This window comes from Ceratotherium simum, chromosome 11 (genome assembly GCF_057802395.1).
Source record: "Ceratotherium simum simum isolate JZ-2026a chromosome 11, ASM5780239v1, whole genome shotgun sequence".
Taxonomy (NCBI): domain Eukaryota; kingdom Metazoa; phylum Chordata; class Mammalia; order Perissodactyla; family Rhinocerotidae; genus Ceratotherium; species Ceratotherium simum.
In genome coordinates this window covers 16,592,449-16,604,568 of record NC_141910.1, presented here as the reverse complement: position 1 = coordinate 16,604,568, position 12,120 = coordinate 16,592,449, and the positions used below count along the sequence as shown (strand labels likewise).

The 12,120-nt window shown below is 44.3% G+C and overlaps 1 protein-coding gene across 12 annotated transcripts in view; it reads right to left on the bottom strand.

Moving 5' to 3' along the window:
• Positions 1-11,847, bottom strand: part of AAK1 (AP2 associated kinase 1) — a 167,191-nt gene extending 155,344 nt beyond the window's left edge. For 11 of the 12 annotated variants that reach the window (XM_014791449.2, XM_087436626.1, XM_087436629.1 and 8 more), the window contains exons 1-2: positions 11,706-11,847; positions 11,002-11,407 (exon numbers count right to left, since the gene is read on the bottom strand). In XM_014791449.2, coding sequence (XP_014646935.1) covers positions 11,002-11,164 — 163 coding nt within the window. In that variant the 5' untranslated portion in view covers positions 11,165-11,407; positions 11,706-11,847. Of the gene's footprint in view, positions 1-11,001; positions 11,592-11,705 lie in introns of those variants that run through there. The other variant, XM_087436627.1, reaches the window with a different exon arrangement.
• Positions 11,848-12,120: the final 273 nt, after the last annotated feature.

Sequence of the window (12,120 nt, the reverse complement as noted above, 5' to 3'; positions counted from 1 at the left end):
AGGGTAGGTGGGATTAAGGTAGGTGGGTGGGGAAGGAGAGGGTATCCCAGATGCATGGAACACTATGAGTAAAGCATTGGAAAGAACTAAATGCATGGTCCGTGGAGATAAGGAGGCCTGAATGAAGCAGAAGACCTGTTAGAGCACAAGAATTTGAAGTTGGATAGGCAGCTGGGGTCAGGCGTTCCTCAGGGGCAGAGAGGCCCACCATACTAATAGCAACTTGACAGGCTGGAGAAATGTTCCTAACACACAGATGGCTTTTAAGCAGGGAAAAAAAAAAAATCAAACCACAATATTTATCTGAGATTCTCTCTCTTCTCCTTATTCTGCATCCTGGGGATATCTCTCTCTACAAGACTCTAGCTCCACCAGGTTATACACTTAAACACAAAGCAAAACAAATACTGCCTGATAAAAATAAAATTCATGTACCCAAATATTAAGAGTTACCATAATATTAAGAGTTACAGATTGCTAACTATATGCCAGGCACTATGCTAAGTGCTTTGCATATTTCATCTAATCCTTACAACCACCCACGGTATTATCCACATTTTATAAATGAGAAGCCTGGATCTTAGTAAGTTGCCCAGTATCACAAGGACAGGTCCAGGATTCAAGCCAAGGGCTACCTATCTCCAATTCCCATGCTTTTAAACTACCACACATGGTGCTAACCTTGAGAAAGTCTTCTCCTAAGGAGAGCACCACAGTCCTCCCTTTATTCCAGGAGGACAGGGGAAGAAAGACAATACTGGGTATCAGGTTTTCCCCAGTCATTACTGAGTTACACCTTCTGGTCAAACCAAGATTTTTCCATCGCCAAAAGGCCAGATGGAATTATTTCTTCCAACATTGCCCATCTCCCACCACCAAGATTCCCAGGCTTCTAAAAATAGTAGAGGACAAAGGCCTGAGGAACAGGGCTAGACCACTCGCTGGGGAAATTAAACAAGTCTAACAAACATGTAAGATAATCAGCACTTCCTGAATGAAATAAGATTTATTGGGGCCGGCCCCGTGGCTTAGCGGTTAAGTGCGCGTGCTCTGCGACTGGCGGCCCGGGTTCGGATCCCGGGCGCGCACCGACGCACCGCTTCTCCGGCCATGCTGAGGCCGCGTCCCACATGCAGCAACTATAAGGATGTGCAACTATGACATACAACTATCTACTGGGGCTTTGGGGGAAAAAAAAAGAGGAGGATTGGCAATAGATGTTAGCTCAGAGCCAGTCTTCCTCAGCAAAAAGAGGAGGATTAGCACGGATGTTAGCTCAGGGCTGATCTGCCTTACAAAAAAAAAAAAAGGATTTATTGACCAGGGAAAATGATGAGTCAAGGGTACTAGCAGGAGACTTGCCATCTCTGTAAATGCTGCTCAGGCCCCAATCTTCCAGGAAGGACCCAACTGATGAGGCCTGAGTCATCTTGTTTCTTCTGGTCCCCGAACGGTAATAAAGTCTCCATTTTGTTCTCAAATTCATGCTCAGTACCAGGGGGACAAAAATCTTTCTCTCACCCTAAAGGTCCCAGCACAATAGATGGAAGCGTCCTTAAAAACAGGCACCGAACAAATGACATGGCATTATAGAGCTTTCTCCAGTAGTCAAGTCCTAGATGAAAGGCACCATTATTTAAGATCATTATAATTACAAATGATAATCTAACATCAATGCTAGGCTTGGCCTTCTATTATAATAATATAGGGATGCTATAAACTCTTTCATCCAATAATCTCGGCTCTTCAGAAACCATAAATAACAAAGCTTCAAGTGACATTGCCACCTGTTGCCTGCCAAGGTTAACTCAGAACCCGAGGAGAAAACTGACCAGCTCAAGCTGATTCACTCACGGCAGACCTCAAATGAAACTCCAGATTTTTACTCTTTCAACTTTGTGCCGATTTGAGGAACTCGCTCTCTGCCAAGGTGGAAGTCTCACTCATCGGAAGGACTCCTCTTTCCTAACAATTGTCCATAACTCAGTAGAAAAACCGAGATTGTTTAAAGTATACATAATAGACTAAAGAATAATAAAGATAACAGACTAATAATAATGATAATCATGGAGGGAGAAATTAGGCACAAAATGCTGCAGCCAGTATTGTCTTAAGGTGCTAATATTCATTATTCCTGAGTGATTCAAAATCACATAGAACAAAAGGCTTTTTTGCTTTGGGTATAAACAGAGAACATAACGATTTATTTATGTAGGCAATTTTGTTCCTCAAAAAGAGACCAAAAATGTTGCAATACCTACTTCAACTTTACTAAGAATATAACATATGCAAACGTGCTGAACTAGATATGTTCCCTAAAATAAGGTTCCTCGAAGAAGGGGTTCCAGACAAAAGACTCACAGTTAAGAACAATCCATCTTGGGGCCGGCCCGGTGGTGCAAGCGGTTAAGCACGCGTGTTCCGCTACAGCGGCCCGGAGTTCACCAGTTCGGATCCCAGGCGCACACCAACGCACTGCCTGTTATGCCGTGCTGTGGTGGCATCCCACATACAGTAGAGGAAGATGGCCATGGATGTTAGCCCAGGACCAAGCTTCCTCAGCAAAAAAAAAAAAAAAAAGAGGAGGATTGGCATCAGATGTTAGGTCAGGGCTGGTCTTCCTCACAAAAAAAAAAAAAAAAAGAACAATCCATCTTCACGAAATCTTTCCTAACTATTTCGGTCCTCACTGACCTCCTTCCCCTCAACTCCTCCAGAATTTAGAGACTACACCACACACCCCAGCATTTCAATAGTTGTTGTCTTGTAGGATGCACTTGTTTCTTGTATGTTGTTCACATCATGTCAACTAGGAGGACAGAAGCCAAATCTTCCATTACTTCCCTATTTGCCGTAGCAACTCAGACAGAGCTGACAATGTCCTAGATGCTCAGTAAAGCTTTCTACTCCTGGCTGGCAGGGCAAGCTGTCTTTTAAGCACTGTATAGTAAACCTACATCCTCTCGTTTTATGATCACAAGACCCCTACAGAGGTAGCAAGGTCATTTACTATACATGATGAAGCAGTGGCTCATATTGGTTAAACAACTTCCCCAAAGCCAAACTGACAAATAATGAAAGAACTTGAACCGAAGACACCTAGCTGTAAGCACCAGACTCTTCCTGAAAATTCTTCCTTGTACAAAAGACTATCAATATCTTCTCTCATAACATTCTGATCTTTAATAACCCTTCCCAACTGAACCTCCCTATGAGCAATTCAAGTCAGAAAATGCTTCCAAAACATTTTGGGGTTGCTCAGATATGGGAATATGGAGAGAATTTTTTAAAGCTCATAATCTATATTTAGTCAGTGGTAGAGTACTGTTACAACTCCCCTCACCAGAGCCTACAAAGACTTGCCACTCTATCTCCTTTGGTTTACTGGTTTATTTCTGGAAGTAGCTATTTTATACAGAAAATGACAAAGATTTTTAACCATAATAGGTTAAGAAAGATTGCTGGCTCATTGATTCTGAGAAAATGAATTTTAAAATTAAGTGATTTGCTTGAAGTCACACAAATTAGACCCTTCTGAGCCATCCCTGACTCCTCTCTCTCTCTCCATTTTGGTCAACATATCATGTTGTGCCACCTTGGCACTACTGACATTGTGGACTGGGTAATTCTTTGTTGGGGGGGCTGTTGTGTGCACTGTAGGACGTTTAGCAGTATCACTGGCCTATACCCACTAGATGCCAGTATTACCCCCCTCCTTGTGACAACCACCAATGTCTCCAGACACTGCTGAAAGTCACCTGGGAATAATCACCCCTGGTTAAGAACCACTGCTCTAGACCCATGGTCTCCAAACACAGGTACACAAAACAATCCAGAGAAATAGAAAGAAAATATGAAAATATGAGACTCTCTATTTATATTAATTTTCATCTTAAAAAATAAGATTTTATCTTCATTAATATTTCATATACGGCCCAACACTAGTGCTCCCATTCAGTCCATATGTCAGTCACGTGTCTCATACAAATCTGATGGAATCCTGAGGGAAGACTGGAAGCTCCATTGCACAGGCTGAGATGTACTGAGATGTACTGCAGTTCATGTGCTTGGTTAAGTGGATTTACTGATTACATTTGTTTAAAATGAATTAACCCTCATAAAATAAACAAGGGGCTTAAAAAGATTCCTGCAAAGAAACCTTGGATGAAAGATAACACAAACATAGATGAACAGGAGAATGGGAAAGCCTCACTCTCTTCCTGGTATACTCTTCATTAGTCACATTACAATGTAGAAACAATCACAATCCAATAAGATGTGACAAGACAGTTACCAAAACCTTATTGAGATTATTTAAAATACAGACTTGCATCCACTAACTAAATGACGAACTTCATTTTAAGTATAAGCTGTGCCTTTAGATATTAGCTAATGATAGCAGGACACAAATATAACTTATAAATAAGCAAGCATAGATATGTGAAGGAATTGCATGTTTTTTTTAACTGATAGTGCTTATCTATCCAAAAAGTTTAGAGACTATTGCTCTAAACCAACACCGCCCAACAGAACTTTCTGCGATGATGAAATGTTCTCTATCTGTGCTGTCCAAAACTGTAGGCACTAGCCACATGTGGCTATTAAGCAACTGAAATGTGGCTAGTGCATCTGAAGAATTAAATTTTTATTTTATTTTAGATGATTTAAATTTAAACAGCCATACGTGGCTAATGGCTACTTTATTAGACAGCACAGCCCTGAACCACTAATAGATTACTGCTATCACAAAACATGCAGCTCCCAGCAGGCACGGTACTTTCCTGCTTTTGTGTCTTTGGCCATGTTATACTCTCTGCCTAGAATATTCTCTCAACCTTGTCCATCTAGTAATAAATTCTTTTTTTTTTTTGCTGGGGAAGATTCACCCTGAGCTAACATCTGTGCCAATCTTCCTCTATTTTGTATGTGGGTCGCTGCCACAGCATGGCCACCGATGAGTGGTGTAGGTCCTTGCCCCAAAACCAAACCCAGGCTGCTGAAGCAGAGCATGCTGAACTTAACCACTAGGACACGGGGCTGGTCCCCATAAATTCTTATTTTTGAAGACATACCTCAAATATCCCCTTTCTTTAGCTTTCCCTGACTACCCTTCACCCTACAAATTAATTGCTCCCCCGTGACTGTTCCCCTAGCCCTTTTACATCCCTCCATCACAGAGTGCTTGGTGCTGTTTGCTCATGTGCCTTAAGTTCTATGATTGTGAGTTCCTCGAGGCAGAGCCATGTCTTATTTATCACTGCATGATGTCCAGAACATAGTGAGTTCTCAGTAACGGTTACTGCATATAGCAATGAATGAACCAACAAACCTCAATCTCCCAATTTATACTGCAGGGCTCCTTCCACCATACCAAAAGATGGCTTCAGAAAAGCAGACTGAAGGCTACTCTTTGCTGCCTCACAGTGCTAGATGCTACTTCACTAGATAATACCCTTTCTATTATTACCATTGTTTGGCTCTTTCAAATGCAGATGTCAGTTATTTCTTAAGCAGGCTCAGAAAGCATTTATTCTTCGAAGAGTACAAGATGAAGGTAGACGATGGTGTTAGTCCCCTTTCTGAAACGTCAACTTTCAAATACTGCAAGTTAAAATGACTGCTCTGATGAAGTAATATTTTTTCATGTGTACTTTATTAATATTTATCAAGCTTTTCCTGTGTACTCTAGATGCAGTTTTAGCTATTGAGGTACAAGTATATGCCTCCCCCCATCCCTCCCACTCAAAATGCATGTGAAACTGTTTCTCCCTCTTCATCATCTCTCATTAAACGAGCATGACTTTGTTAGAAAGACTAAAGGAAAGGCTTTGACCATGCAATTGCTTATTCTGGATTTCATTTCTGAATTCTAGATTTGGCTATATTTAGCAAAGCTATAACCGTCATCATGCCTGAAGCCAGGAAGAAGACACCATTCACAAACCACCCCCTGAAAATCTGCAGTTGCCACTAAAAAACCAGACTTCTCAGCAGGCAAAGACATCTGAAGTGGGAGGAATCAAATTGGTGTTTGCGTCAAGAGAAGACCTCAGGTGCTTATAACTAACCCTCCCCGCCTGCCACTAAAGCTCTCCATAACCTTACTTCCTTTTCTTTTCTCTCCAACACACCTTCCGCTCTGGTCAAACATCCTCATTATCTCCCCTGTCCACTCCTTTCTAACACTGGTCATCTCACTCCCCCACCTGCTTCTCCCTCAAGCTTCTTGCTCCTCTTCAAACCTTCAGGATCACTCCTTCTGCAGACACCAGCCACTATCTTGCCCCATGATTAGCACAGGGCTGCGGCATAGAGGGAGCAGTGCATACTGGATAGCTATTCCATAGTTACTCAAAAGGCCCAGGGCCACTGAAGAAAGTAAGCAGCAAGCACAACCAGGGAGCAAATGTAAAAGAATTTCCTTCTACTATTCCATGTCTTTCTCTCCTTGATTCTGCAAGGTAAACTTGTACTAACCAAAATGATAACACTAGACTAGTCAGTATTCCTGGAACTCATCTTTCTGTTTCACCACTCCACACTTTTGCATATGCTATTCTCTGTGCTTGGAAGGCCTTGGGTAACCCCCATCTGGAACATCTGCTGGGCAATTTCCATTATTGTTCAAATCACACTCCATCTGTAAACCTCACCCCCAGGCCCTTTCTCTTTATCATCTCATAATATCTTTTTACCACCTACTATACACCAACGGCCATGCTAAGTGCTGGACACTTATCTTAGGGTTTGTTGGTCTACGAGCTCCTTAGGAGCCGAGCCCAAGTACCATTCATCTTAGTAGCTCTGGAACCTCATACAGTACCTGCCACAAAGAAAGCACTAACAAAACTTTCACTAAATGAATATATGCATGCATCATATTGACACCACCAGAACGTTATAATTGTATGCCATATATATATATGTTTGTTTGTGTTTTTTTTTTTGATATTGCCTTATTTATTTATTCATCCATTCAACAAATACATTTTAACATTTGCCATGTCCCAGAAACTATTTAGGGGGTTGGGGTACCTCAGTGAATAAATCAATCATAGATATCTGTTCCCTTATAAAGCTTACATTTCCGTGTAGGTAAGATAAACAATACATAAAATAAATAAGTAAATTAGAGATTTCCACTTCAGGCCATGATAGAGCAAGGGTTGGTTTTTTTAGGTGGTTTCACACACATTTTTAAGCCTCACTACCTTACACTGTAGGTAAGAGAAATTGTCAAAGTTTACTGATATGGGGACTTATTCAGTAGTTCTCATTAGCCCTAGACCTGGATTCCTTTAGTGTAGGTGAGAAAACTGTTCTGAAGGGCCACCTCGTCCACCTTATACAGAACCAATGCAGTTCTGGAATGTTGTCTTGGACACAGCAGGTATTCAACCAACATTTATTTATTGTTTAAAGTGTAGATGTAAGGCTTCACAGCTAAGGAGGTATGATAAAAGCACAGCTTCTTAGTCTTTCTTTGAGCATTGCTCCAATTTTCCTATTGAGTTCATTCTGGAAGATTAAACCAAATCTTCCTTTGACATCACATGCCCATTACCTCAGACATGATTTACCATCTCATCATGGCATCTTCACTGAGGAAGCTAGAGAGAAGGTATCCTCCCCTACACCCAATCTAGAGATAGCCGTAACCCTCTGAATTCACGACTTAGAGCCTTCACTTCCCCCAGACAAACAAGCCCCCTGCTGGACCAGTTAGTGAAACTAGGCAAGCAGGGCCGATGCTGCTGATGGAGAGATGGCAGCCCAGGCATTCTCCTGCCTTACTCTAGCACTTCCTCCTTGGGTTCTTGCAATTCCTCACTATAATGCATAGACCAATACCCACATTAGAGAAAAAGGGATGATCAGTGGGATGTGGCAGTAACAGGGTCTGTGTTTGAAGCCCACTACACCACCCCTCTCTGAACTGCCTGGCCACTGCCCTGGGCACTTCATGCACAACTCTCATCATCCTTAGACAACTCTGGCTGGGACTGGTGGCTAGGTCAGCACAGGGGGACTCAAAGAGAGGAGGGTCCAGGAAGGAGCACGGCTACCAAGAACATCAGTTGACCCTTTAAGGAGCTGGCGAGGACCCGGCAAAGAACATCAGGCTCTGTCCACTCACAATGGGGGAAAGGGATTGCTGCAGCCAAACTAGCATTCACATTGCCCCCTAAAACACCCCTCCTTAACTATATATACATAGATGATGTGAAGTTGCTGGTAAATAATGGCTACCATTTACTGAACACCTGAAAAATGTTAAATAATTTATATACATTGCCTCATTTAATCTTCAAGACCACTCCATAGGACAGTGGTTCTCAAACTTTAGCTTGCATCAGAATCTCTCCAGGAACTTGGTAAAGCCCTACACTCATGGTTTACCGAGTGAAGCCTGAGAATTTGCATTTCTAACAAGCTCCCAGGTGATACTGATGCTCCTGATTCAGGCTCCACACTTTGAGAACCATTGCCACAGGGAAACAGAGATTCAAGTGAGGTTTAAAATGTCTTATCCAAGGTTTCACAGCTAGTGAAGAACAGGTCCAGATTTTGAACCTGGATCTGCCTGACTCTACAGAAACTGCTAGTAACCATGCTACTATATATGTGAATGTTTGCCTCATCTTCCCAAATTTACTGCCAGCTCCTTAAAGGCAGACATCACACTTTAGACCTCCCTATAGTCTCTCAGAACCTAGTAGTGCCTTTGGACTTCATAGGTGCTACATAAATACTTTGTATACTGGCTCCCATATAGCTACATACTTCTAAGAGCCACAAATTCAAACTCAATTACAGTCAAAGAACATAAAGAGAAGAACATTGCCAGACCCAGTTTTCCATAAGACTTGCTCTCTCTTGCTCTGTCTAAGCTGTCACCACACCAGGATAACTCTTACTCATTCTTCAGTCAGTCACTTCCTGCAGATTCTTGGTTCTCTAAAATTTGGGGCCATTGCACCCTAAGCTTATGTCCATAACAGCACATATCACTCTATTCTAACTGGCTGTTTTCCATCTCTCAAAGCAGTTTGGAAACTCCAACATCTAGTTTTGTATAATATCCCCAGAGCCTAGCACAGTGCCTGGCAATTCATGGACACTCCATAACTGTTTGTTGAATGAACAAATAAATGAATGAATGCAGAGCAGCAAGCCCTAAGTTCCACTTAAAAATATCATAATGCATGATGTGCAGTTCTCAGGGATGAATTCTGGGGAAGAGAAGGGCAGCCTAGACAAAACAAAGACCAATTTTGCCTTTTCTTTTCCCCACCACTCAGACTCTGAGTGGAAGCACCGCTAGGGTAGCACCATCTATAATGAGACAATCTCCTAGCTGAACAAAATGCTCCTGGACTATAAGGTCAGCAGAGGCCCTTCAGGAGCTCTGCACCCCCTCATTCCTCCTGATTTCTGTCTCACACACTCCTTCTCCATTTCTCCATCCCACTGCAGTCAAGGGCTTTGGCACAGGGATGAAAGAGACAGATCAGACTCAAGGGTGCGGATCTGGCAGCGGGCACAGGAGCATCTCCCATCCTGCACCAAAGCCCACAAAGAAAGATCCAGAGGGACAGTGACTCAGGCCCCGGATTAAGTCCAGCTAGAACAGTACTGAGAATGGAAAAGAGCAACAATTTCACAAGGACATTAACTGTCAGATCTTTTTAAAAACAGTGTTTTTAAAGTAAAGGCTTCAACCCTAGCCCCAGAAAACTGGGCCCAGCTGACTCCAGTGCTTACACAAGCTGAGAGCCAAACACAGATTCTTCCTCCTCCCAACCCGCCCGCCTGCAACACTCACCATGACAGGCACTTCCCAGGCCCAGGTCAGGAAGGACCCTTGCTTCAACCTTAGCTTGCAAAAAGGCTCCTTCCTCAGCTAACAAACTGTTCCCCCACCACCACGTTGCAGTAATAGAGGCCTCCCTCTTCCCCCATCCCCTCTCAGCCGATAACACAACCTACAGCAGGTTGGCCCCATCCAATTAGTTTGAATAGCGTCATGCAAAGGAAATTGCTGCTTTTATTAAAAATAAAAGCACACTAGGCAGGCAATGGGCTGTGAAAAGTATGAGTCTGGCATAATTATGAAGGTCGAAGTTAAGGTTACCAAAAGAGACATGCAAAGATTTCCAAAAAAGCCTGGCAGATAAAGATTTATATCTACATATCAATAGGTATACAGATGAACACACACACAGGGAATTTACACAGCAGAGCTAAATAACATCCTCTCCGATAAAGGAAAAGCAAAAATCAAATGCCACTCTCAAGTAATTCTTTTGGCTAAAAAAAAATATATAATAAAAACTAAAACAAGAGGAAGAGGGGCCTACTAGACTGACTTCAAAACAACCACATTCATTTCACGTAATTTCTGTTATCTTAGCTACATCCTGGGGACCTGATTACAGTTGGGTCAGGAAACGAACCTGGTCAAATCTACCAAGAGCCTTGGCTCTTAGAAAACCACATTCCCATTCTCTGAAAATTCTCTCTTCCTTCCAATGCCTGCTCATGGGAGTGGGAAAGTTGAGTAGAAGGAGAAATCCCTCTCTCTTCTAAAAGGTCCTCCAACCCCACCCTTCAGCCCTCATATCAATATTTCAAGTTTGGAAAGGACGACAAGCCCACTACCCTACCTTCGATGTGAAGCTTTACACTTTCACACATACGTTTTCTCGTCTGATCCTCATAATTCGGTGAGGCAAACAAGAATTGGCTTGTCAATGTTTTTTTTCAATAAAAGGCCACCGAGGTATACAATTTCCAGCAACCACCCCCAACCCCATAAGCCCTGTCATTTTCAAATCTCAGTTTTAATTTCTCAAGGACAATGATTCACAGGGCAAGAGAAGGGGGAAGGGAGGGTCAACTGGTCAAAACCCATTCATACATTGGACAACTAGAAACCAGAGTCTTGCTGCATCAGCACAAGATTTTAATTTACGGCGCACTGAAAGAGTTCCACCGTACCTTCCGCCAACACCTCGTCCACAGTGACCTGCTGTCGCCCAATGCCAAAGACCCTTCCGATGTAGCCACTGCCCAGGCCCGAGGTGCTGCCCCCTCCTCCGCTGGAGCCAGAGCCCAGGCCAGAGCAGCCCTGCTCTCGCCGGGAGTCGAAAAACTTCTTCATCTTGCGAATAGGAAGCAGTAAAGCAAAATACCAACGGCTTCTAGATTTTTTTTCTTTTCTTTTCTTTTCTTTTTTAAAGAAAACAAGAGATCCAAGGATTTCTTCTCGGATTTCAGCGCGGAGAGGAGCCACCCGAATCCGGCCGTGGGGGTGGGGGCAGAGGGAGGATGCCTATAGGAATATGCGTGTCAATCGCGCGGCGGTCCCCTCCTCCTCAAGAGAGCGATTCGTGTAAGTTTAAACCTGTGATGACAGAGGACGAGAGAGAGGATGAATCAGTAACACACTTAAATTCAACTGCTGAGTCCAAGGGGAAGCAAAAGCCATCATCCTGGGGAAACGCTTCATGCATTTTCTTAGCAAGAAAAACCTTAGGGCTGAAAACTCGTCCCTGGCCCCAGAACCCGGGATCCCGTGCCCGGAGCTCGGAAAAAGGAGGGATTCGGGCCGCCTCAGGCAGCGCCAACCCAGCCGGGCACTGCCTCCCCCTCCTCCCCGGTCTCCCCGCCGCCCCGCGAGGCAGCATCCCGGCGGCACCCACTTGAGACGGCTCGGCGGCCGGCGCCCAGCTACCAGCCCCGCAACATTGTCACGGCCGCCGGGCCGGCCTGCGACGCGAGAGGAGGCGGCGCTGCAGCGAGAGCCGGGGCCGCGTTCGGCACCCGCCCGCCAGCCAGCTGATCCCCGGAGCGCCCGGCGGAGACTGACCCGCCGCCCCTCCCCCGCGCGCGCTCCCGCCCGGCTCCATCCACCCAACCAGGAAGTGAACCGCCGCCGGAAGTGCCTCTGGGGGCGGCGCGGCCAGGGGCTTGGGGACCTCCTGTAGCCGCTGCTCTGTCGCGACAGATTGGAAGGAATCGTCTGAGAGAAGGGGAACGGGGAAAAGGGGGGGTCTCAATGCGCGGAGACTTTTGGAAAAGAACGTTCATGTAACCCGACCCGCAGGGCACTATGGG